Source organism: Calonectris borealis, chromosome 16, assembly GCF_964195595.1.
Source record: "Calonectris borealis chromosome 16, bCalBor7.hap1.2, whole genome shotgun sequence".
NCBI lineage: Eukaryota > Metazoa > Chordata > Aves > Procellariiformes > Procellariidae > Calonectris > Calonectris borealis.
In genome coordinates, this window is record NC_134327.1 from 13,857,778 (window position 1) to 13,884,198 (window position 26,421).

At 56.8% G+C, this 26,421-nt stretch overlaps 2 protein-coding genes across 8 annotated transcripts in view; one reads left to right on the plus strand and one right to left on the minus strand.

Moving 5' to 3' along the window:
* Positions 1-211: 211 nt before the first annotated feature.
* On the plus strand, positions 212-12,006 carry FSCN1 (fascin actin-bundling protein 1). The gene is made up of 5 exons (XM_075165362.1): positions 212-1,068; positions 8,286-8,442; positions 8,935-9,056; positions 9,328-9,495; positions 9,596-12,006. The coding sequence occupies exons 1-5, from the start codon at positions 246-248 to the stop codon at positions 9,796-9,798; spliced, it is 1,473 nt and encodes a 490-aa protein (XP_075021463.1). The 5' UTR covers positions 212-245; the 3' UTR covers positions 9,799-12,006.
* Positions 12,007-13,915: 1,909 nt separating this feature from the next.
* Positions 13,916-26,421, minus strand: part of RNF216 (ring finger protein 216) — an 82,929-nt gene continuing 70,423 nt past the window's right edge. For all 7 annotated transcript variants that reach the window (XM_075165361.1, XM_075165355.1, XM_075165354.1 and 4 more), the window contains 2 exons: positions 18,038-18,107; positions 13,916-17,402 (listed from right to left, as the gene is read on the minus strand). In XM_075165361.1, coding sequence (XP_075021462.1) covers positions 17,083-17,402; positions 18,038-18,107 — 390 coding nt within the window. In that variant the 3' untranslated portion in view covers positions 13,916-17,082. The remainder of the gene's footprint in view (positions 17,403-18,037; positions 18,108-26,421) is intronic.

Here is a 26,421-nt window from a genome sequence, read left to right on the forward strand (position 1 = left end):
TACGCCGGGATCGGTCCTGCCACGCCGCGGGGCTCTGCAGCGACGCGGGGGGCGGCGGGGGAGCAGCGGCGGAGGCCGGAGCGGCCGGAGGGGCGGCGGGGAGGGGGGCGGGCGGGGGTCGCGGCGGGGGGCGGCCCCGGCGGGCGGGGGGGGGGGCGGCGCCGCGGCAGCCGCGATATAAAGGCGGCGGCGGGGCGGGCGCGGCGGCAGCGGCGGTCGGTGGCGGCGGCAGCAGCAGCGGCAGGATGACGGCGAACGGGACGGCGGAGCCGGTGCAGATCCAGTTCGGGCTCATCAACTGCAGCAACAAGTACCTGACGGCGGAGGCTTTCGGCTTCAAGGTGAACGCCTCGGCCGCCAGCATGAAGAAGAAGCAGATCTGGACGCTGGAGCAGGACGGGGAGGACTCCAGCGCCGTGCTGCTCAAAAGCCACCTGGGCCGGTACCTGGCAGCCGACAAGGACGGCCGGGTGAGCTGCGACAGCGAAGAGCCGGGTCCCGACTGTCGCTTCTTGGTGGTGGCTCACGGCGACGGGCGCTGGTCGCTGCAGTCCGAGCCCCACCGCCGCTTCTTCGGCGGCACCGAGGACCGTCTCTCCTGCTTCGCCCCTGCCGTCTCGGCCACCGAGAAATGGAGCGTCCACCTGGCCATGCATCCCCAGGCCAACCTCTACAGCCTGGCCCGCAAGCGCTACGCCCACCTGGGACCTCGCCGCGACGAACTGGCCGTGGACCGCGACGTGCCGTGGGGCGTGGACGCCCTCATCACCCTCCTCTTCGTGGAGCAGCGTTACAGCCTGCAGAGCTGCGACCACCGCCTGCTGCGCTGCGACGGCCGCCTGGTCCCCGCCGCCGAGCCCGGCACCGCCTTCACCCTCGAGTTTCGCTGCGGGAAGGTGGCCTTCCGCGACGGGGAGGGTCGCTACCTCGCCCCCTCGGGACCCAGCGGCACCCTCAAGGCGGGCAAGAGCGCCAAGGTGGGCAAGGATGAGCTCTTCGCCCTCGAGCAGAGCTGCCCGCAGGTCGTGCTCCGAGCCGGCAACGACAGGAATGTCTCCACCCGGCAAGGTACGAGGGGATGGGAGGGGGGGAACCTCGGCCGCCCCAAGTCCCTGGGCTCTCGCCGCCCCGGGGTGCCCCCCTGCATCCCTCGGGCATCGGCATCCCTCGGGCATCGCCCGCCCCGAGCTGCCCCCCTGCATCCCTCGGGCATCACCTCCTCCGCATCCCCTGCATCACCCCAGAATCACCACCTCGGAGTGGCCCCCCCCTGCAGCACTGCCCCCCCGGCAGCCCCCCACGTCCCTCCCCTGCCTTCCTCTGCCATCACCTCTTCAGGGTCTCTCCCCCCCTGCTTGAACCCCTTCTCACACACGTCCCTACACCCCTCCCCCGAAGTCACCGTCTCCCCAGGGCACCCCCCTGCACCCCTCCAGCATGGCTGCCCGCGGTCCCTCCCCGAATCCCTCCATCATCATCCCCCCGCACCCCTCCCACATCCCTCTCCCTTCCCCCTCCCGCATCCCTCCAGTATCGCCTGCCTGGGGGCCCCCCATCCCTCCAGCACCCCCATCTCTGCAGCACCGCCTCCGCAGGGCGCCCTGGGTGGGGGAGGAATGGTGAGGGGCCTGCCTTGGGGTGCAGGGATGGATGGGGGGGTGGATGGGGTCTTCCCTTGCCGTGAAGGAGGCAGAGCTGCCATCTCTCGCCTTCCTACCTGCGGAGCTCATTGTTCACCCAACAAAGCCTCCACCAAACTCCCCCTTCCCCGAGCATTGCTGAGCCACGCGCCCTGCAGAGCGGGGCCCTGGGGGGGCTGCGCTCCCCAACATGGGGCTGCGCTCCCCGCTGGGTGGGGGGGTGGGTGCCGCCCACCCCCCTGGCCTTGGCAGCGTTACATAAATGGCTTCACCAAAATGCCCACGTCGAGCCGTCACCTACAGCCACCCGCACAAAGGCCGTCGCTCGTCCGCACCCGCGCCCATCCCCTCCGCTCTCCGGAGAGGCCACCGTGCCGCCTGCCTCGAGCATCGCGGCCACACGGCGCAGCTCTCCGGGGCACGCGGCTGCCCGCCCGCCTTCCAGCACCCAGCGTGCATCCCACCCCCCCCAGCTTGAGGGGTGCTTGCTGGAGGACGGGGGGTCCCCGCGGAGCGGGCAGGGCGATGCTGGAGGTGCACGGCTGCCTGCCGTGGCCGGGCTGGTGTGGGAGCCCCGGGGCGCATCACCGGCGTGCCAAGTCAGGCCGGTGCACGCCGGGCGCGGGATGGGTGTGAGCATGTCTCGCTGCAGCAAAGCCTGGAGGAACAAGCAGCGGGGAATTTTTTTTGTGTGTATATATAATATTTCAAGGTTGCAGCTTAACCCTCTTCCGTGCCTGGGCAGCTCCTTGCAGGGAGCTCACTGTCTTTGTCCTTTCCGAGAGCAAATTCTGCGCTGCAAAGCAACCCCTTTAAAAAAAAAAAAAATGCCTGCAAAGATGGGCAGCGGGGACTATTTGCCCAGGCGCAGGGGTTTGGGGAAGAGGAGGAGGATGGCGATGGCGGGAGGATGGTGGGAGGCTGCGGCAGCGCCGTGGGGGAAGGGCTGCTGCAGCCCTTTGTCACCGGAGATGGGAAAACCAGATGTGGGGGGGAGATGTGCGGGATGGGGCGGCGGCGGTGGGGGACCCCACGGCGCGGGTGGGAGCGCTGCTGGCGGACCCGCCGGCTTTGTGTGATTTGGAACGGATGGGGGGAGGGTGGAAAGGGGGGGGTGTGCGCAAATCTCCCCAGCAACAGGGGGCTCTGGGCTGTGCCCGGCCCTTTTCCAAGGAAAACACGGCGGGGAGGAGTGCGCTGGGGCTGCACATCCTCGCTTGAGTCCATTTTGGCCGCAGGAGCCGTTGCCACCCGGTGTATCCTGCCTGGCAGCAGTGAGCGGCTGGGAGCTGCTGCTCTCTGGGGCTCGCCCTCCCTTCTCCCATCGGGAAAGTGCCTTGTCCCAAGGTTACGGAGAAGGCAGCCGAAAAACAGCCGTCGGAGGAAGCGGTTGCAGACAGCCCTTTCCCCCCGCTGAGCTGATAAGCGCCGCGCTGCTGGCAGATGCGCCGGAGGCCGCCGGGGATGGGGGATGCGGGATGCGGGCAGGGAGCGGCTGCGGCTCGGCACAGGCTCATGGGAAAAGGCAGCTTGTGCCCGTGTGGAGTCAGGGAGGGAGCAGGGCTGGCAGTGGCTGTCCCTTCCCTGCCCCATGGGAGGAGCAGGGATGGGGCCATGGGGCTTTTGTGGCTCCTGGCTGGGAGCTGGAGCCGGTCCAGCCTTGGGACAGCGCTGTCCCACGAGTGCCGAGTCAGCTCTTGGCTTGGAGCCTCCTCCCTGTCCCCGGGATGGCCGGCGTCGCCATCCCCTGCGCGCAGGGCACTGGGAACCACAACGCCAGCAATCCCGGAGGGGGGGCATAAGGTGGGTGCCAGCCCTGCCTCTCCACCAGCGCTGGGGCTGGGGGTGGCCCTGGCATCTCTCCCCTGCCTCCAGCCACAGAAGGACGGGGTCCCTGGGGAGCCCCGCGCTCCGTGAGAGCCCCCGTCTCCCCATTGCACCTTCAAACAGAGCTGAGTCGGGGTGCTGCCAGCAGAAAGCAGCCTCCTCCCCGGCTCAATGGCTCCTTTCTAGCCCCGGCTGTGGCAACAAAGGGCCCTTTGTGGGCGCGAGGGTCCCCGGGGGCAGAGCGCTGGCGTCCTCCCCGCTCCGCTGGGCCCCTGCCAGCCCCCCGCCCGGCCGAGGTGTGCCGCCTGCCTCCCCCACCGTGATGCGGGGAGAGGGTGGGCCAGCTCGGGAGCGAGGCATTTCGGGAAATGGGGGTCCGGGGAGGGGGGCGGGCGAGCAGTGCGGGGACAGGAGCGCGCCTGGGCATGCCAGCTTGACCGTGGGGAGCTCTGCTCCGGGGCCAGGAGCCCTCCCGGCACGGGGTGGGTCACTGCTGGCTGCAGCCGCAGCCAGTTCCCCCCCCCCCCCAGTTCATCTCAGTGCCGCAGTGATGGGGGGAGATGTGGCTCCGGGGCTGGGGGCACGGCTGGGGGCACGTGGGCTTGGCTGCAGGTTTTCATCCGGAGATGTCAAGCCACAAGACATCCATAGGGAAGGAGGGGTGGGTTCTCCAGGAAATCCGTGTTTCACCCCCGCCTGTGACCCCCTTGCAGAGCTGCACCCCCAGCAGAGGAGCTGCACGATCCCGGGGTGCTCCAGGCTTTGCTTTTAGATAAAAACATGCTTGGATTTATGTACGGGTGCAACATAAGCTCGTCTGAAGGGCAGGGAAGGGACAAGTCTCAGGGCACGTGTGCGGCTGCAGCGTGGGGTGGAGGGTGCCAGAGCCCTGCGGGGAGACCGGACCCGACCTGCGCAGGCAGAACTGGGTGCAACCACCCCAGCTGCTGGGGCACGAGCACCCGAAAGCCTGCCCTGCCACCCACGAGGGCTCGGGGGCTTTGCAGGGTGCTGCCAACGCTCCCTCGGAGGGAGGCGGGCGCGGGTTTTTTTCAGGCATAACCTTAGGTTTTTTGGAAGGGAGCCTCTTGGCCCCTGGGGAGTTGGAGGATGGGAAAGGTGCAGCCTCCCGTCTGCTCCCGGTGCGGGGCAGGGCTGGCAGCTGCCTGCGGGCCCTGCCGGCTCCCAGCCGTAGAAAGGCAGCGAGCAGAGCCCGTGCAGCAGGCAGCTCCTGATGTGTGGATCTACCCCCCGTGGGTTCGGGCATGGGGGCTGCTCCAGCTGGCTTGTCCCACCGGTTGGCCGTGGTTCTCCAGGCTCTTGACCTCCTCTCCATGGAGCATCCCACTGGGTCTCACCAGCATCCCAGGACAGCTCATGGGACACCCTCTGCATGAACTTAATATAGAGGGAAAGTCTTTTGCGTGCTGTAAAATGCCCCCCCCCGTGCTGGGTCTGCAGCCCCTCATGGCGTGGAGGTTGCCCCAGCAAACTGCTGCTCCTAAAGGAGAAACTTGTCTCTTTGGGAGGTGCGGGAAGGCACATGCGTGCTCTGGGATGGCCGCGGGCCTCTGTGTGCGTCCGCCATCCTGGGCTGGAGAGCATCGGTCCTGCAGACCCGAGGGGTTGGCAGTGGCTGGAAACCTCGGCAGCCGAGGACTGGAGAAGCCCTTTCTGCCCCAGCGCTGGCTCTCCTCCCCATCGCCCTTCCCCAGCTCTCCTCTCTGGGCATCTGCAACCCAGGGGCTTTGTTTGGAGGGGGCTCGGTGTAGGAAGCCCTGGGGGCACATGCCTCAGCCCCCCCTGCTCCCACCTCTCCATCCTCCCCAAGACTCCCGTAGCAAACCCGTGTCGCAGACGGAGCCGGAGGCCATCCCACACGGGGAATTTTGGGGGGCACAGCCGTGCCTCCCCTCTTGCCCCTCCCAAAGCGCCGCCCTGCCACGGCGTGCTTGCCCCCCTCCCGCCTCCAGCTGCAATTAGCAGCTTCGTCAAGGTCAGGCACAGTCGTGCCGGCTCCAGACTGTAAATTTACCAAGAGCGGTAATTAAAGCGTGATTGGAGCGGCAGCGGCTCGGCCGGGCGCTGCGGGAGACGCCAGCTCCTTGCAACAGCCCTGGGCTGCAAAAAGCAGGGGTGGGGGTGGCTGGAGGGACAGCCTCTGTCCTCCACCACGGGGACACGGGGACATCTCTCTTGGACCTGCCATGGTCCTACCGCCTCTGACCCCCCAAACCTCCTGCTCCGGCTCAGTTACAGCCCTTTGAAGCCTCCTCCTGCCCCAGCTGTAATTGCATTCCTTTCTGCTGAGTCGGTGTAACCCAACCCAGCGCCGCTTTCGGGGAGGGGGCGGTGGGAGACCCTCTTGCCGCCGGGCCCTGCAAGGCACCGGGGAAAGCCAAACCTCTGCACAACGGCGGGAGCGTGGGCCATTGCACGGTGGTGGGGTTGGGGGGAGGCTGGTGGGTTCGCTGTGCTCCGTAGTGGGGGTCTCTGGGGGAGAGGGGACGGTGTTGGGAAGCTCCCGGCACTCACTGTCCCGTCTCCAGCCCATCCGATCCTGCTCTGTGGCACAAAGCATCTCCCCAGGGTCACCCCATCGCCTGCAGGTCGGGGAGCTCCTCACCTAAAAACGTGGTGAGGAGGGAACACCACTGCCCGCTTCCCCCCATGCAAACTGCAGCAGCAGCTCTTGCAGGTTTGGGGGTGCCAGCAGCAATGGGTGGCAGGCCGTGTCCCCCCGCATCCCCTCCTGCAGCCCAGCCCCTCTCCGTGAGCCCCCGCAGAGCCCATCTTCCCCTTCTCCAGCTCCGCTCCGGCGAGCGGGCGGTCGTACGGCTCTCGAGAGGGGCTGAGCAGCCTGCCGCGGCGCTGCTTTCCCGGCGGGGGTGCAGAATCAAAACCAAATGTTTCCTCCAACCGCTGGCTCGGCCCCCGGCAGCCCTGGGAGGCAGCGAGAGTGGGGCAACCACACAAGCTGAGGATTTTGGCCAGTGGGGCCGGGGTTGGTGGCCGTGCAGCACCCCTCTGCCCAGATACCCCGGGGGGGGTGGCTGCGTGTCCATCGGGAGCTGCAGAAGGTGCTGGAGGATTCCTGGCGGGAGGGGAGATGCTGTGAACAGGCAGCGGTGTGGCAGCCATAGGAGACTTTGGGCGTGGGAGATAAGATTCCAGCCCACAAAGCAAAACCTTCAAAGCCTAATCCCTCTGGGAAAGGTGGGAGACTGATATGCAAGGCTGCTCCCCGGGGGCCACTGGACGCCCATGTCTGTTTGGAGATGCAGGCAGGGTGATGGAAGCCGCCAGGTAGCTGTGTCTGCCCCAGCTGTGGGAGCTGGGGGGAAGGCATCTCCATTTCCAAGACCCAGAGCTGGTGCGTGGAGGTAGATGGTCCCCTGGTGGGTCAGCACCCACTGGGTGCAGCTGGTAGGACTTGCTGATGGCTTTCCAGTGCAGAAGGGCCACCAAGGCTGCAGTCCCTGAAGCCCTCCCAGTGACCATGTATTGCAGTACTCGAAATCCCAGCAGCCGAGAAACTGGGAGGCAATGCACTGCGGAGGTGCAAGGGGCTGAACGTGTTGCCAGCCCCGCATTTGGTTCTTGGAGGTTCTCGGCTCCAGGAAAAGGCAGATTTGGGCGGAAAGGTTGCACACAGGCTTTGCATCCTTTCCAGGACCAGGTGCATGGTTGGACTCGAGCCTGTAGCACCCATGCAGCAGGGGACGGACGCGGGTGCTTTCTGCTCTGAAAAACTCATCTGGTTCCACTGAACCGCAGTCCGTATCGCTATCCCCTACCGGGCTGCTCTTACTGGTTATGGATCCATGCCCCACTGGTGGTACTGGGGCCCGTCTGCACTCGTCCCAGCTGCAGGTAGGCAGGGAGGAGCGGGGCTGAGCTCCGCGCCTCGGCTCCCTCCCCCAAACCTGGCGTGGCAGCGGGGCCGCTTCGCTTTGGCTCCAGGCTACGGCTTGTGACTCGCATCCCAAAAGTATTTTTAGGCAGAAATCCACCAAGCAGGAGAGCTCTGGAGAGGGTTTGGCCCCACTAGCCCTGACTAAGCAGGTTTGCTTGGGCTCAGTGCCTGTGGGTGGATGTGCACGTGGCCAGGGGGGCCAGTGGTGGCCCCAGGACTGTGGCTGGTGGTCCCAGGACCGGCTGCATCCACCTCTGAGGCTGCTGGGGCAAATCCTGTCTCTGGTCCCTTTGGTGCAGGGACGGGTCATCGCGGCTGGCAGAGCTGGGGGACAGGCTGGTGCCGATGGTTTTTTGGGAGCCAGGGAAAGGCTTGGCTGCCCCAGGGCTTTCCCGAGCCTCCTCTCCCTGCCAACCTCGCCGCCCCAACGGGCTGTGACAATTTACGGATGAAAAACGGTGCCACGGTCCTTAAACACGCCACGAGCTGGGGATTCATAGGTGGTGCGGCGGCCTCTGCTAATGGATTGAATAACCTGGCTGTCACCTTCGGGGAAAAAAACTACAGCCCTTTTCTGTGTGAAATATCTAAGTTGGTCTTTGCTTGGCGCTTCATGATGATGGAGCCGGAGAGTCCTGAGCTGAAGCTCATGGCTGCCTCAGCTCAGTCCAGCCCTTGTTTCTGGCCTTAACACTTGAGTAGCCAAATGAAAACCTGGATTTGAACCCAAAATGCCAGAGGGGAGATGCGTGTGAGGGATTCAGGAGTCACCAAAGCTCACCCAGGGGTGCAGGAGCCCCTCTCAGTTGGGTTTCCTGGGCTGCCCCTGCACCCGGACCTGCTGGAGGTGGGTTGGGGTCCCTCCCCGGCGCCCCCCACCTCCCTCTGCCTCTGCCCCGCAGGGATGGACCTCTCGGCCAACCAAGACGAGGAGGGTGACCAGGAGACCTACCAGCTGGAGATCAACAAGGACACCAAGAAATGCGCCTTCAGGACCTACACTGGGAAGTACTGGACCCTCACCTCCAACGGGGGCATCCAGTCCACCGCCTCCACAAAGTGAGTCCCCTGTCCCCAGCGGCTCTGGGCCATGTCTGGGCTTCGGGGACCTCTCTGCATCTCCCAGGGGAATCCAAGGGGGATTTTCCAGCCTAGGTGCTTGCCCTGAAATGCTTCCCAGTGCAGGCAGTGAATTCCCCAGAGAGCAGGGGCTGGATTGAGGCTTGCCGCCCACGATGCTCGGGAAGTCCCTCAGGCCACGTCATCCTTCCCGGCCGGCTGGGACTGGCGAAATGCTTTACCCTGCAGTTCAACCCTTCGCTAGCTGAGAGCCGGGCGGAAACCCCAAAAGCGCATTTGGCTGCCTGCCTGCCTCCCGCCTGCGGGGCGAGCACTTCCCATCGGGACGGTCACCACAACGTGGCTCATCCCGCAAAAATGGATCAAATCGGGGTCTCCCGACCCAGCCGTGGCCCTTTCCGAGCCGGTGGGGTGGCACCAGCAGGGTCCCCGTCCGTCGCATCCCGCTGACCGCCCTCTCTGCCCCCGCAGGAACGCGAGCTGCTATTTCGACATCGAGTGGTGCGACAAGCGCATCACCCTGAAAGCTGCCAACGGCAAGTACGTGACGGCAAAGAAGAACGGGCAGCTGGCGGCCTCCATGGAGACGGCGGGTAAGGGACCCCCTCAGGGACCCCCGCCCCCGCGCTGGGGCGGCAGGGGACGGACAGTTCCTCCCCAAGCCAGGCTCCTCTTCCAAGTGATGCTCAGGGATGCAGGCAATAAGGTTTTCTTAAGGTGCCGCGGGATGGGGGGACAGATGGGGTGGGTGAGAAATGGGTGGGGGGCACCAGCCCACCCTTCTCACCGCTGCCTGCCAGCCGCGGGGTCCGGGCTCTGCGCCCCCCTGGGCTGCTCTCACGGCCCCTCTCCCCTCCGGCGCAGGCGAGACGGAGCATTTCGTGATGAAGCTGATCAACAGGCCCATCATCGTCCTCCGCGGCGAGCATGGCTTCATCGGGTGCCGGAAGGTGACCGGCACCCTGGACTCCAACCGCTCCTCCTACGATGTCTTCCAGCTGGAGTTCAACGACGGGGCCTACAACATCAAGGGTGAGTCCCCGGGGGTGGGTACGGGCTGGGGGGGTGATGGCTATTAGGGTCCTCGTGGTGGCTCACGGGGCCACCTTGTCCCCTCTCCCTCTGCCTGCAGATGCCACCGGGAAGTACTGGATGGTGGGGAGCGAGTCGTCCGTCACCAGCAGCAGCGACACCCCCGTGGACTTCTTTTTTGAGTTCTGCGACTATAACAAAGTGGCTATCAAAATCAATGGCAAATACCTGAAGGGCGACCATGCCGGGGTCCTCAAGGCATCCGCCGACGCCATTGACGCCTCCACCCTCTGGGAATATTAATGCACTTTAGCGTACCTCCCATTGCCAACTTTTCTTTTCCCTCCTCTGTCCTTTTTTCTTTTGGGTTTTGTTTCTCCTCTCTGTAAAAGGATTTTCAGATCGGCTTGCCCTTCCCTCCCGCCGTAGAGTCGGTGCGTTATGTGGGAGGTGGGTCTCCATAAATCTCGGTAAGAACTGGAAAAGTGATGGGGCAGCCTGCCTATAGCTTTGTAGAGGGGTCTGTCCCTCCACCCCCCTGCCTCCCTCCAGGTTTGCTGGGCTTGGAAACTGCCGTACCCCCCCGCCCCGGCCCCGAGCATCACCTTAGGTAGTTTATTTTCTCTCCTCGATTGAAAAAGGGAATAAGATCACCTCTGTGCTCGCTTCTGCCATATCAGCACTGGCGCTGCCTCGGTCTGTGCTGCCAGTGTCCCCCGGAGCACCCGTCCCATCCCGCCTCGCTCCAGCCAGGGGCAGAGCGATGGTGCTGGGCTCAGCCAGCTCCCCCCAGCTCCTTCTCTCTGCTCCTGCCTTTCGGGGCGGGATTCATCCCCAGCTGAGCCATAAGAGGTGACCTTACATATCACAGCATCCCCAGGGACGGGGCTGGCGTGTGCTGGCACGTGTCCCCGCGGTAGGGCCAGCCAGCTGACCCCCCCCAACCATGCACCTGGAAATGATTTTTTAGGGTGATCCCGTCTGGAAAGCCTCAGCCTTTCATCTCGCGGAGCCCCGCGCTCCTTGTGTCCCTCTGCCCCTCCTTGTGCTTCTGGCTCTGGAGGAGCATCGTAGACCCCCATGGTGGGTCCAGCCTGGCCGGCGCCTGCCCCGAGGCTGGTCCTGCTGCTGTGCCTGGGAGGGGATGGGGTGGGGGGGACACAGAGCAAGCCCATGCCGGGTGGGGGGCTTCATCCAGCCCACCTCCAGCGCCAGCAGGCTTTGGTCCCGGCCGGAGCCCGGCTGGCCGATGCAACCTCCCCCGGGTGGTGGCTGGAAGCATAAACTGCAAATTTTGGTTTACAGAATAGAAAAGTTCCTTAGCAAACTTTGCACAGTGATATTTGCTCAGTACCTTTGTTTTTTTTTTTTCTTTTCTCATAAAATACTGGAACAGTGAAGCGAATCACTGAACACCTAATGCTGAATTAGGAAGCGCCCGTTCCCGCGGGCTCCCCCGAGGAGGGCAGCTCCCGGTCCCGCCGCCCCCGGGGCACCTGGGCTCGGCTCTCATGCCATCGCAACCCTACTGGAAAAAAAAAAAAAGAAAAAAAAAAAAAAAGACCAAAACAGTATTTTTGTTAGTCTCTATTTATATATGCTCTCCATGGCACTGTGTTACCAGCTGTTGTCTGTACTAGGTCTGCATTAGAGTATAACGCTGTTTGTAACGGGTGATGCTGACGTGTTCGTTAGGGTGTGGAAAGGCACTTTATCCTTTGGGGCCTTCCCGGGGCCGGTATTTGCTCCCTGCAAACACACCAAGGAGCCTTTTCCCCCGTGGGCCCCCGCTGGGGAGGGAGCGCTGGTCCCCCCCCACCCCACCCCACGCCAAGGGTGCTCGCGGCATCGCTGCCGTGCCAAAACAGGGCCGGTCCCTATTGCCGGAGGCAAGGCAGGGGCTCGTCAGCCTTAAAGCCATGTGGAGGGATAACCCTCCGTAGGAGCTTGGTGCTAAACTCTCAGCTGGGAGAGCGAGCGAGCGACCCGTCCCCTGCCAGGGGGACGGCTCCGGGCCGGGGTCCCTCGCCGGCGCAGGGGATCCCGGCTGGGACTCTACCTCGGCTCTGCGCTCACATCCAGGGGCTGCCTGCGCTCGCACGGGCACCACGCGCCCGCCCGCCCGGGGACCACGATGCCCCTCGAAGGACCGAGTGTCTTGATGAAGCCCTGAGTGACCCTGTGACTTGGCACACACTTTTCGCTGGCCTTCACCCTCCCCCGTGTCGCCTCCTCCCCGTCCCCCGTCGCAGTTCGAACCATGTAACTCCCGCTCCGGCTTCTTCCGTGTGACACTAGGTCAACATCTCTCCTGTCTCCTCTTATCGGGTGTCGTGACTCTGAAAACATCTCACTCTGAAAATTTAAGTTTTGGGTTTGTTCGTTTTTTTGGTTTTGGTTTTTTTTTTTTTTATTATTATTTTTTTGTAAGTGCCATTTGTATAACTTAAAAAAAAAATAGCTTCAAATGGAGAAAGATGAATAAAAAATAAAACCTGCATTGGGATACAAGCAGTGGTGTGTGGTCTGTCGGGGCGACCGCGGCTGGGGCCGCCACGGCCTTTTAATGGGAGGCACGAGTGAGCATGGAGCAATTGGGGTGGCAGAGCCTTTGGGGGCCAAATTGCTTCACAAAGATTGAGCTGGCTCTGGAGGGCTCCGATGAGTTGGTGGGAAGGGAACGGTGACCACCGGGCTCATCTCCACCGAGCAGGCTTAAAGCCAAAGCTGGCTGGAGGCTGGGTCACCGCTCGAGATGCTCAGAGCAGCCCTAAGCCACCGAGCCCAGGGCATCTCCGAGGACGGGTGAGCCACGCGCGGGTCAGGGAGGTGCACCAGCAAGACCATCTTTCCCGCAAATCACCCCCCCCTGCAAACCAGCTCCTCCTGCCCTCGCAGCCGGGAGCGAAGCCGTGCCGCCCTTCAGCCTGGCAGCGCTGCGAAGGAGCTGCTTTTTCTCCGCTTGGCTCAGATATTTCCAGGAAGGGAGAGCGATGGGGGGCTGGTTTTGGGTGTGTGGCATGGCGGGGGTCAGCAATAAGCCCCCTCCTCTGCTCGGTGATATGGAGAAGGGGAAGATTGAAAAAAAAAAAAAAAAATCTAAGGACGGGAAGGAGGTGGGAAGCCCATCCGCTGCAGCCCAGGCCAAAACACGGCGTCCGGCCGGAGGAGCCGGGATGTCCGGGATGTGCCCCCAGCCCTCCCGAGACAGCCAAAACCAGCCAGGTTTGATGCTGGGGCCAACCTCAGCGTCAGCTCTGAAGATGGGGTGCAGCAGGGGCTTATGGAGGGGCTGGGGGGCCAACTCCATCCCCCGTGCCGAGAGCAGCCAGCCCCTTCGCTGCCCTTCATCTCCCGCAGCCCGGCTCGGCACCTGCAGGTCACCGACGGGCTCCTGGTTGGCTTTTAAAATTTAAAGCTGGTTTGCTAGAAGCAAATTTTGGGAAGAGGGGCTGCACAGCCCCCCAAAACACATCCCGGGCGGGGCAGTGGGAGGGCATCGCCAAGAGGGACCTCCAGCTTCAGACACGGGTTTAAGCACCGCAGCAAGGGCCGAACAAAGGAAGGACGTTCATTCCTTACTCTAAACAGGGCGAAATTAAGGCTGCGCAGGAAACGCTGAGCAGCTCCGATTGCCACACGCTCGCCCTCGCCCCCCCGATGACATCCGCGTGTGCGCGAGCAAACCCGGCCGTGGCACCCGGCCGTGGCACCCGGCCCGGGGAGGAGGCAGGGAGGAGGTTTGCCAGCGCAGCCGGGGGGTGCCCACACGGGGAAGGGGCTCTGGAGCTGCTGCACCGTGGCAGGGAGGACCCTCGCCCTTCCCATCTCCCTTTCCTGTTGCTTTTAAGGCTGGATTCTGTATTTACCATCGCCCCTGCAAGGGGGGAAAAGCCCCCCCAGCCTTTCCCCCCCCCACCTCACACATCCTGGTTTCCATTTAAAGGAGCAACTGGAAACCATTTTCTATCCCGTCCAGTTTTTTCTCGGGAGCATGTGGAACGTATTAAGCTTTTTCCAGGAGGGTCAAATGGGTTTTGCCTTGCAACTTGCAGAGTTTTCAACCGCGCAGGCTGAGATCTGGCAACGCAGTCCTGCCTGCTCGCCCCTGCTGCCTGCTGCTGCCGGTCATTAGCCCCAGCGTCAAGCCGGCGCAGTCGGGATGGAAGGATGATGTTTTGGCTGTAATGAAAGCACAGAGGTAAAAGCCAGAGTGCACAAATTTATTTACAAAAATTCAAATTACAATATAATACAGGAACTTTTTACACACAGAATATTAGAACGGTTTACTACCAGAAGGTAAAGAAAAATATTTTTTGTTTTTGTTTCTTTTTTTTTTTTTAATAAACCACCTATTTATTTTCAGCTATTGTTATACAAAGTTGCAGAACATGCACATCTTTACAGGGTTTCTTGCTTTTAATATAATGTTTTGCTAAGTGCAAATACTAAGTTTCTCTCTCCACCTTTAAGGCAAGTAAAATGGGACACTGCAATTAACCATAAGAAGTACCTGTTACGGGATCAGCCTGGGCACAGCAACCTCCCCGTCGCCTTTTAAAGGACAAATGGTTTCAAGGACTGCGAGGCAGGAGGAGAACGGGATGCAGGAGTTGAGAGATCAGATCACAGATGGTTCTGCTGGTTGTGCAGTAAGTTTTGGGTTTTTTTTCTTTTTTTTTCCAATAAATCAACAGAGACCCAAGTGCTATCAGAAACAACCTCTCAAGGTCTCTCGGGTTAGAGGGGAAGAGCAGCCACGCGCTTTGGCTGCAGAGTAATTTTCGGTGAAATGGGTGTTTCCTCGGTGGGAGAAGCATCGCCAGGAGCCCAGCATCGCCCAGGGCTGGCGGAGGGCTGAGCCCATCGCTCGGGGCTGCTGGGCACAGTGCACCTCCACATCACAGAGCAAGCACCCATTTCTCTTCTCAGGTACAAATAAGCTCATGGTTTTGCAGGGACACGGGGACAGCGGTCCTCTCTCCCCCTACCTCTACCGGGCTCCTCCAGGACCATGACCATTGCACCACGGCAGCAGAAGACATTTGCATCCTAACCACGAGGATGGACCACGGACGCCAACCTCCCCTTCCCACCTCTGCCTGACGATTCTCCGTCCCTCTCGCTCCATCTCTGCACTTCCCCCTGCCAAGGCTTAGTTCTTTACTCCCGCGCATCTCTAGACATGCACCAAAAGATGGGATTAGACCATCACTTTTGCCAGTGCTCCAGCACCGCGGGACACTGGAAGAGATCATGCCACGTTTGCTTCGTCGTTTGGACCACCAACAGCAGCTGAGCTGTGCCCCGGCCCCCCAACCCACCTCCACTGCCTGACCCCCCGCTGCACCGGCGGGTGCTGGAGGACAACCACGACCACCCTGCCAGGGAAAGGCACACGCTTCAGAAAGCCTGGAGGGCTGATCCAAACCGGCCCTTCAGCCCACAAGATCTCGGCTATTAAACACCCTTTCTGCAAGGGGAAGCCACTCGCACTTCCTCCGACCTGGGTCCCTTTTCTCACCTGTAGCTGTGAACACAGCCCTTCCCGAATCCAACGGGATGCCCTGCTCCTGGCTACCACAGGAATCACTCAGTGCAAGCTGGGATTTAAACCAGGCTAAAACCCAGCCAAGCAGCAAGCTCCTGCAGCCCCCAGACTACTTCCAGAAATAAATTAAAATAAAAAAAAGAAAATGATAGCAGCAAGGGAATACCACTTGGTTATTAATGCTAGAGAGACCACGGCACCGAGGAGCCGGAACAGAGCGCTCCGCAGGGTACGTTCAACCCATAGGCAATGCCCGAGAGGGGAGAAATTGCTGACTCAGCTCCAAAAAGCGTGGAAGTCCCCTCTGGGAGACCCTCCTGGGGACAACAGCCCCCAGATGCTGACCTGGGCCACGGTGGAAGCTGGGTCCCTCCGGGAGCATCCCACCGACAGCTCCGCGCCCATCGCTCACCGCACGCCCGAGGAGATGCTGTGCCGGGAGCAGTTACAGAGAGCTGCAAGCAAGGGTTTGGCAGAAGCCGCGAGGCGGAGGCAGGGAGTTTTACCTGAAAAACAAATAAAACCGAAAGACACCTAGATGCTCAAATACAGGGGGGGATACCAGGAGGGGCAGTGCAGCGAGCGTCCCAGCAGGACGGAGCAGGATGCGGCCCAGACCAAACCACTCAGGGAACGACAGCGCAACTGGGCTGCTAAAAGCTAGCCCAGCGTGTCTGGGAGGAGGTTTTTTTCCACTCCAACCATTTTCTTTTCTAAAGGGGGCCTGTACCAGACAGTACAGCCAAGGGCTGTGGGGAAAAGGCTTCGTGCCAACGCTCCTCCCGCAGCCCAGCAACTGCACCCCCCGCTTCTTACAAGGAAGTTTTGCTTTTCCTAAACCCTCGCGCCTCCTAAGCCCAGCAATACTCATGTTTGCCTTTTAATATGCTTTTCCAAGGCCAATTAAGCTGAAACACGCATTTTGAGAAGTTATTAAGTGCCGCGGAAGCAGCCAGCTTCCTGCAGCACAGGGCTACAGCTGCCCGTTCGGTTGCAGGGGTTCGGCTAAGGGGGCTCCCGGCTCACCGCTGCCTGCGTGCACAACTACAGGGTAGTTCCTAATTTTTCTGCCACAGCACACATCACACACCACTGTCTACACATCTAACCAGGTATTTGCCCAAGCAGTTGTTGCAACGAAGGGTGCAGCTTAGGCTCTGGGTGCTTCTACCAGCTGTTTGATGACAGGAGGATTTGGGATGCCAGATGAGAACAGCAAAGCAAAGGCCACGTTTTGGAAGCTGAGAGGCACCCACCTTTGGGGGAAAAAAAACCTGAGCCTTTCAAAGAGGGCAAGTTCAGTTTCAGCCCAAGATTAGGGTGCTCGAGTCTTCTGCTACTTCCTAAAGCCCTGAGACAGAAGATGGCTCCGGGCTTCCTACCGAGATCTCAGCAATGAGATGGCTGCTGCATCCCCTCACTCTACTTGCAGAGCGAGAAATGCTAAAAACACTAGATCGACTTGGTTTTGAACAATTTATTTCTGCTGGGAGGTGCTAGCAGATTACAGGGATGCTGGAGAACATGGGAACCCCAGCCTCGTGCCTCTCCGCAGGCAGAAGGCTAGGGCAGCTGACTCCTGTTATCTTGTTCCTGAAGGTCTTACTCAAATGCCAAGTCTCTCCTCCCTTCCCCCAAGACTCACTTGGCTGTGCAGCAGCTGCTCTGGCCAGCAGGAAGGCAGGATTTTTGGAAAGTCCCCGAGGAATGGCTGCATCCCTGTGCTCCACAAAGTCTCACTTTCCCTCCCAACAGCTGCCTGAACAGGCTTTGTCAAATCAAAATATCTGGATCCCCAACATAAGGAGAGACCTCTCGGAAGTGCAGCACCAAGCCCTGTTGCAGCACAGGTTGAAATGTTTGATTGCAAAGGTTCAGAGAAGCTCTAGAGGGGGGTGCAGTGCAGTGTGAGTCAGAGCAGATCCCCCTGCAGCTGGCTAAACCGAGAGGGGCTGGAGCAGGAAGGGGGGGGTGACGTTATTGGGGTGGCTTTGCCCTGCAGTGACTCTACGCCAAGTGCTGTTGGAACCAGGTCAGAACCGGTGTCGAGGCTGAGGGCCAAAGTGCATAGGCAAGTTGTGCTCCAGCTGAACATTGATCTGGGGAAAATCATAGTTCACCCTCATGTTAGGCAACGGAGGGACGTAGGGGGCAGGGATGGGGCCGATGTTGAGGGGGATGTTATTGTACATGGGACGGACAGGAGGGAGCGGGAGGGGAGGGTGCACGAACGGATAAGGAGCCATCCGAGGTTGATGGAAGTTCTGAGGAACGGGTCTAGGGATGACTTCAATTCTCTGGATTTTCTCCATGGGCTTTTCCGCAGGAGGGCCGATCCGCTTGAAACTGTTCTCTGCAGAGGGAGGAGAGAAAAGAACCAGTATTCCCACGAACGAAAACACACCAAGCTTGATCCACGGTCTTACATTTGCAATCGGCACCCTCCATCCCCAGCACGTTCCTTAAGCATGCTCTCTGTAGCATCACTGCTTGCCCCGTCCATGCTCCGGGCACCGTGGAGCGCAGCGCTAGCTTTCCAGGTTGGCTCCTTTCATCGATACCACACCACAAAGGGGGAACACCTACTTTTGCAGTGCCCCTGTGCCCCCCACCACAGAGCACAGAGGTTATGCTGCCCTTCAGCTACTTTGCCAAGCAGAGGAGACAGGTCTGTGCATCCACGACACCCGTCGCCAAGTGAGAGCTGGACACAAGCCTTGTGCCTCCCCACGGTCCCTGTGCTGCAGGCAACAGCCCTTTAAAGCTAGACCGCTTCCCAGGAGGAACAGGGCGATGGCTCGCGCTCCTCTCTGGAGCAAGATTTGGGTGATGCTTGGTGCAGCACAGCAATGCACGGAGAAGCCTGCAAACAGCCAGGCCGTGGGAAAAATCCAATGAAGATCCAGAGAGTTGTCAGTAGCTGGGAACCTTATGCTCTCCGGTCATCCTCAGTCTGATCTCAAAGCACAGGTAAAAACTGTGACTTACCTCCATTCTTCTTCCTTTGCTCCTCTTCAGCCTCCTTCTGAATCTCCTGGATTATCTTCTCATCATCCTCCTAGAAATCACAGGAGTATCAGGAGTCAGTGGGCTAATTCCTGCTGCAGCAACCTTCTATTCTCTCAATGCTGCTTTTCTTTTCAGCACATGTTTGCACGGGAATAAAAAGGTAAATTTGGCTGAAATGTCCTCATTTGGGGTGAACCCAGGCTTAGTCAAAAGCAAGGCTGCGATGGGGGATTGCAGCACAAGTAACTTGCACAGAGCCAAGCCTACTCTACGGAGTATGACTAAGAGGCTTAGATCAGCTTTCCAGGGAGATCAGTGCTAAAATTCATTGACTTGATGGAAACCAGAGAGCTGCAACCCAGCTCCGCCCATCTGAAGACCTGCTGGAAAGCTGTTAATCTTTTAAATGGCAATAGTCTATTAAATATTTACATTATGCTAGCACTTCTAGAGTTTTTGGCCCAACAGCTGGAATTAACACAACTTAAATCCTGGCTGTAGTAGCTAAAGGGTGCTCTGACAAGGCCATTTAGATCTTATCTGTAACTCTGAGGAGGGCATAAATCGCAGTGTGTTTCTTTAATGTCTATCTAGAGGTTATAGCAAGAATATTCAGACCCGCTGCTCAACAAGAACACAAGGGCAAGCCAGAAACTGGAAGTGTCTTGTCTCTCATCATCTTCAGTTTCCTCAACCCAAAGTAGCAGCAGAGAGACCAAACAAGGGAGCGAAGCCTCAGGTGGCTGCAGGTATCTAGAGAGACGGTATTTATCCCACTTTTTATTAGATCAAGGGAGAATGATGGACAAAGTCCTGGAAGAAGACTGTGCAACTCCTGAGCTAGGAGAGGCTTGCTGGAGGGACGGTCACGGGCACCGACAGCCCGTAGGGTCCAGGCAGCTCTCGGGGTTTACACAAGGCCATGCTAGCGTTGGCATGAAACCAGAGAATCACCCAGTTCATGCTTCAGCATCAGCTGTCCACTCCCAGGCTGTGAAAAATGGGTTTCTTCGCTGCACCACAGCATGCAACAGCTATCAGGTAACAAAGATCACACCGAGCAACTGAAGAGACAACTCCCTTTTAGTGCCAGGCAGCAGATGCTTCTGCTGGCCATATGCGCAGCGATGGCAACAGAGGTCCTCCTGGTCTCTGCAGGGCTGCATCTGCTGCTGCTTCGTGTCCGTTGGGATGAAACACTACCTGGCACTTTCAGAAAACAAATGAGACTAGCTAAGCCTCCTGGACAGTTAGTTATTAGGGAAGAAGGCCAAGCACAGGAGCTGTTGAATGACACACAACACCTGCATCAGGCATCGGCCACTCTGGGTCTACCTCTGCACAAAGGAGCATTTTGTTTGCTTCAGCAGTTCATCTGCAAGCGATAACGGGGGAGCAGGAGGGAAACCCCAAGCCCCACGTACCCCACAATGTGCGAGACTCTGCTTTGTTTTACTCATCCTATTTCCAGTACTGCCAAAACCCATAAATTTCTTCCTGAAAACTCTTAATGTGGAAAATATCCTGTATTTTGAAGAGTGCTCTGGGACTAAATTTGAAATATGCTTCATGTGTGCAGCTACGTTGAAATTATTTTAAGTCTAGCCAGCTTCCCAGTTCCAATCTCAGGGTCCTGCACATGTCTAGCAGCAACGCCTGGGAAGCTTGCTAAGATGTCCCCTCCTCCTGCCACCAGATAAGGTTTCCCTGGGAGACTGAAGTTATCTTAACCTGCAGAAAGCCATCAACCTCAATACTTCCCTCCCTTTTATTATTCTGTGAGTCAATGGTTAAAATTAAGACTTTCCAGGACATGCTTTTTTGTTTTCCAAACAGGCTGCTTCCACGGACTGCTAATTACAGCCTATCTATCTCCATAAAAACTGCTGAAGAATGGCTCTTCTGAGCCTATACAGAACTTCTAATTACCCCCCAAGTATCAGATTGCGACGTTCCCTGGCTGGAAAACAACCTGGGCATGCTCTGCAACAGGCAACCAAACATCCTCTGCGCCTTTGCTGCCCGAGCAGTGCTCTCAAATGATGGCCCCAAAGCTTCAAGATTGCAATTTTTTTTTCTTCCCAGAATATTTTTTGCAATGCTGTTGGAAAATGGAGATAGCCACCTCTCCCATCTTATTGCCGCTTACTGGAAAAGATGCTCCAGAAGGGTTTTTTTAGTTATATGACAAGTAAGAAACATATTTTAAGCTCAACTGAACAAGATCACCCTATCTCCTTCACTCACACAAAGGCATAAACCTCACCTTAAAGCCTAGAAACATGCAGAAGCCCCTTCTAACCTAAAAAAAAGCTTTTACTTTAGTCTAAGTCTGTGATTAACCCTCTGAAACGGTGCTTTCCAGGGACATCACCAACCACCACCACCCATGATGCTGCAGCTCCTGCAAACCCCGCTGTTGATACTGGTCAGTCCTGCAGAAGTCTGGGGAATCGGACACATCAACAACGCAACTTTACAAGATCCTCCTGCAGCGAGGGCTACTCGACCCCCGCAGTTTAAACTGCAGCTGACCTCCACGCTAATGACGGATCGACAAAGCCATCTGTCCCCGGGGCTGGCGAGCCAGCTGCACGCACACCCAAGGTGATGCTGGCTTCAATTACTGCAGCTCCCAGAGCGCCGGGGAAATGCATAACAGCAAACCCCATCTGCCAGGTCTCCAAAATGACGTCTATCTCGCAAGGACAACATAAAACACATCACCTCAAATGCAACGGCCAGAGATCCCTACTCAATCCCATCCCCTCTTGGTCTTCAAGAGCGGGCAAACCTTGCAGCACACCCTGGATGCAAAAAAACTGCCAAGAACAGACCTGGATCGGGATGATGAGTTCCCGAGTAGTTCTGCAACTGCAAATCACAGCAGAGGCTTAACAAACCCCATCTCCAAGAACAGAAGTTACCAGCTTTGTTGCTTCCCTGCTGATAACCTTCCAATGTGAGAATACACTTTTAAGAAGTATTTATCCCAAATACCAAGTCTTGGCTTAAAATTTTTTTTGGATCAGTATTTCTGAAAAACTGGTATCCATTAATATAGAAAGAACAAAGATACACTACACAGTATGCACCTTCCTGCTTAAGATGCTGACATTAAATTTAGCAAGTGATGAATACAGAGCACAGTTCAATACCTGCAGTATTTAGGAAAGATCTATGTCCCAGCTGGAACAAAAAAATTGATGATATGTGCACAGCAAGATAATTTTAGGGTATTGGATATTTGTGAAGGAAAGCTGATGCCACAAGTTCTGGCTATTACATATTGCGCCGACACAGGTCAGAATTAAAAAACAAATCTCAGTGCTGCAAATATTCACCACATACAACAGCGATTTTTGCAAAATGCCGTTACTTCTTTGAGAAGCAAAGGCTGTTTTTTTGATTCCACAGTAATTGGAAAGAGATGACCGATTCGTCTAGGGGTAAAGCATGCACACCAAAAATTAAGTTTTCATTAGCGCACTTATGGCTGGCTGTTGTGGTAAGAAACCATTTAATGTCACATGGGGTGGAGGCCGCAGTACAATTTCAAAAGCCTCTTGTGTCCGTTCTCCTGAGCGGGTTCAAGTCCCTTAATAAAGGATTAGATTATAATTTTAATAGGCTGCTCACAGGCTGTGTGGATTGAAGGGATTTATCTTGTCAGGTTAACAGTCATCTTCCTGTCAGCTGCCTTGCCTTCAGCAAAAAAAAAAGAAAAAGAGGGGGAAGAGGGGGAAGAGGGGGAAGAGGGGGAAGAGGGGGAAGAGGGGGAAGAGGGGGAAGAGGGGGAAGAGGGGGAAGAGGGGGAAGAGGGGGAAGAGGGGGAAGAGGGGGAAGAGGGGGAAGAGGGGGAAGAGGGGGAAGAGGGGGAAGAGGGGGAAGAGGGGGAAGAGGGGGAAGAGGGGGAAGAGGGGGAAGAGGGGGAAGAGGGGGAAGAGGGGGAAGAGGGGGAAGAGGGGGAAGAAAAAAGAAAAAAGAAAAAAGAAAAAAGAAAAAAGAAAAAAGAAAAAAGAAAAAAGAAAAAAGAAAAAAGAAAAAAGAAAAAAGAAAAAAGAAAAAAGAAAAAAGAAAAAAGAAAAAAGAAAAAAGAAAAAAGAAAAAAGAAAAAAGCAACCCCCAAAAACCCTGGGGGGTCTCAGCACTGGCCAGCCCGCGTGTTTTTTGGGCAAGGATGTAACCTGGCTCTCCTCCTGAGAGAGGAAATGCAGGGCAATGCTATAGCGTGGCCCTTCCCCATGCTCTGCTGCATCACGGGAGAAGGGAGGTGGCCAAGAGAAAAATGCAAAGGATCTAGGAGATGTATTCACCCTTCTTATCTGCAAACACTGCAGAAACCAAACGCGGTTATGAACAGCAGCTGCATTTTAAGTGGCAGAACAGGGCCGAGCTTTGCCGCAAACCCGACAGCAGGATGCTCTTTGCAGGAACCAGCCCCAGTCCCGTAGCCAAAAAAAGTGTTTGTCCCTGGCCAGTCTGAGAGCCTGCCCTCGCCTTCCCCACCTGCAAGAGGATCTCAAGCCCGGAGGAGGCTTTTCCTTTCAGCCCTCTCCCACTGAATCCAGGAAATGCGGCGAGCACGGAGCCAACCACAGCAGAAAGGACGGCTGGGGTCTGTGGATGGATTAACGAAGGAGCTGGGCTGGGTTGCTAAGCGAGGCACCTTCTCATGGCCGGGAGGCCCATTTCAACAATGCTGGTACAGAGAAGCCGCGTCCAGCATCCGTGCAGGGCCCTGCACGCACGCAGAAAGAGCCGCCGGAGAAACAAACAGCCCATCGGGAACAAGAAAATACAGCAGCAAAGGAGAGAAAAGCTCCGCAAGTCACACAGAGACAACCTCCCCCCAAATAAAACCTCCTCTTCCCAGAACAACAGTGCCACCGATGAAGCTTTTGAAAGCTCTGCTTTTATCTACTGCGCTTCTCGTTATCTTTAATTATTAAGTGTCACAGGAAAGCGGCTGCCCGCCTCCTGGAAGAGGGAAAACAAGAGACCTGGTAACTATTTCTGGGCTGCGCAACCCCTCCCCTGTCTTTAGAAAGTGCCTTCGCCACCATTGCCTCCCCTCTTCTGGCTTTTTACTGCTTTCTTTTTCCACGTACGTGTGGCCGCAGCCGTTACTAATAAACTTGAAATGATTTTTCACGATGGAGGCTTCCAAAGGACTAAGGGGTTTTGTTTCAAATCATTCCCAGATCAGCTGCGGAGAGCCTGAGCAAGAACAGGCATCGGCTGTCTCCGGCGTGTTCCTCCATGCAGCAGGAAGCAGGGGATAAAAGCAGGCTGTGTTGTAACTGGAACAGGGCATCCGCAGTGCTGCAGGAAAAGGGGGGCCAGGACGGGGACAAAGCACACGCTGGTGTTTAAGAAATGCAGAGTTGTTTTAGCAAGAGGCATCCCATATTGATGGCTTTCTGTGAATACTGCGGGATTAACCGTCTGCTTATGATTAAGGCATTTTATAGCATTTTATAACTATTTTTTATAGTTAAAAAAAACACCACCACCCTGAATTTAGGGGTGCTTCCCTCCCTCCGAATCCTAAAGGCAGTGCTGTGTACTTCATGCATTTCCTTAATGCATTTGAAGTTTTACACAGTCTTCGCTCAACATCTTCTTTTTATAACGCTAGAAGGAGGGATAATTGCAAACACCTTATAATGATTAGTCTTCTGCTTTGAACTTTAATGATGGGCCTTTGGGAGTGTTTTAAGAGTTTACTGAAAACATCTTAAACTTTAAAGCCAAAAAAGCTGCTATGCAATATTATTGATAGTCCAAAGACGACTACATATGAGAGCAGAACCTGGTTTACCAAAACAGTCAGAATGCATTAGTCAAATTGCATCACAGAATTTGTACAAACCAGCTAAAATGCACACATCGGCCTCAGGTTTGCTACAGATATTTAGAAATCAGGGACAACACAGCCCCCGAGTCCCAGAGCCTGCTGTTTGCAGAGCCAATTCTCACCGCTCCGTCCCGAGCTTTGTCTCTGGCAGTATTGCATCAGCCTCTCCTGCAGCCAGCAACGTCTCAGCGAGCCGAGCCAAAGCTAGCACAGGCTGCAGAATAGGCACACGAGGACTTTTGGCCAAGCAGCTTACTGACAAGAGCTCCTGGCCCGTGTTCCTATCCTATGGGGGTGCAGGGCACCAATTAGCTCCAGAAGAAATGCAGTGATTTAGTGATTACTGCCTGCTATCCTGGAAGCTGCTGACCACAGCCCGATTGCAGCTTGTCTCTGAGCCAGCAAATATTGCACCAATACTTTTGAATTAGACTCAAGTCTGATTACAGCATAGGGACAAGATTTTAACTAACCTTCTATTATGGGGAATTTTGAAGCGTCTGCTTTACTCTCTCAAGATCATTTGAAACAAGGACTAACAGATGCTGCAGTTCCTAGAGGACTGTCTTTAATTTGTTTTTAACCCAAGCTAATGAATAGGTTTACTTATACTTTCACAAGAATCATTTCAGACTCGGAAAACGTTAAACATTTGGAAAAGAACAAAGGTTCCCTATTTTAAAGAAACCTGAATTTTGCTGTAAATAATGAGGAGCGAGACCCAAAACAGATCCTTCACAAAGGTATTAAATCATCCAGGTCTGACAGAAAGCTGGAGTCTACAACCGTGAAACGCAAATGGACAAGACCATAGTACTGTGACGGTGCCGCTGGTCTGCTGTGAAGATTGTTCTAATTGAGGCTGTACATGACTGCATCAGAAATCAGAACAAAAACACCCTGTCACCCTTTATAAACCGAGCTTTGGTGCCAGACGTGTGCCCTCCCCATTTTGCAACAGAGAGGGAGAGGAACTCTCCCTAATCCAGGGAGAGGAGCGCCAGCTCCTAAGCGATGGGCTCCTAATTCCACAGGTGACGAGATGACCTGGTCCTGTCTTCTCGGTGCTGGCACACACACAGAACATGGCTGCAAACACGCACAAGCCCACAACAGATATTCTCTTTCCGTACGCGCAGCACCAGCCGTCTACTGACTTCAACAGAATAAAAGAAATTGAGCCAAAAGAGGAAACGGAGGAGTTGAGAAAGGCACAAGAAGATGCCAACGCAGCAGCCGGCAGAGCTGGGATGGGGTAATCCCTTGGATGGACGTTGTCCCTGACAAAGAACAAGACACTACTGATAAAATGGCCTTTTGCTCTTCCGTATCCCCGTGTCAAGATTCAAATTCGCTCCCCCTCTTCATACCTACCACGTTAACTCCTGTTTACGTCCCATACAAGAGGGCAGATCACCCAGGTGGGACTGGGTTAGTGTCTTACGCTGGGTGAGTCCCTTACGAAGGGGGACAATGCACACAGGTATCCGTCATTTTGGTCTTAGAAGCCAACAGTTGAGTTTCACGTTATTCTTTGCACCGCAGCGAGGACAATCACCCAACCTCACCTCCCCAGCCCACCAGTGCTCCGTCATCCAAAAAGGAAAAGAAAAAAAAGAGCAGGCAGTGCCAGCTCTTTGCTGACGGTGGGAAATTTTTCTTTGCCATAACATTGGTTAATTAAAGAGCTGGAAAGTGCCTGGTGACAGTGCCCTCTTTGTGCTGCTTATTTATTTATTTATTTTAAAGTACAGTACGAGCTTTTTGAGAGGCCCCATGTTTTCTCTGGCTCTGAACAAATGCCATCACCCAGCACAATCAGCAGCCCGATGGGAACAAAGGACACCAGCGCTGCCGAACCCTGCATCGCATCCTGGTGGAAACTGGCGAGGAGCGGGACAGGAATCCAGGGAGCGCATAATCAGGTGTCGGAAATGCTAGAGGGGTGCCTAGAAGGAGGTGTCTGTTCAGTTTAACACCTCGCATTGATAGGATAATGCAGGGAATAAAGGCAGGCAAGCAGAGGACTAGGAGGTTTACGCCCGTTGGGTCCCCGCTGGGAGACCCCAAGAGCCTGCAGGTAGAACGGAGAGATTTAGAGTGGCTTTTCCTTCGCTCCGTGCAGGCGCAGGATTGCGCGCATCCCCTGCAGAAAGAGGGGCTGGTAGCAGTCTTTGGCAAGTTGCAGCAGCCCGAGACAAAGAAGTGTTGGGAGAAACGAAGCTCAGACAAGCCCTGGGAGGGCAGATCCACATTCACGTTGCTCTACTGCTTTGCTGAAATCAGGGAATGCAACTCCTGCTCCTACCTACACCCCTTCCAGATTTCTGGTATTGAAGACCTCTATTTACAGAGATGCTGCACTGAGTTTTCCCATGCTTGTCACAGCTACAAGGTGTATTGAGTTACTACAGCTTCCCTCACAGCTCAGTCCAAGCTTCAGTTCTCCCTTTGCAGCTGTTGATAACAGCCGTGAGAACAGACCCAACTGTAACTTCAGACC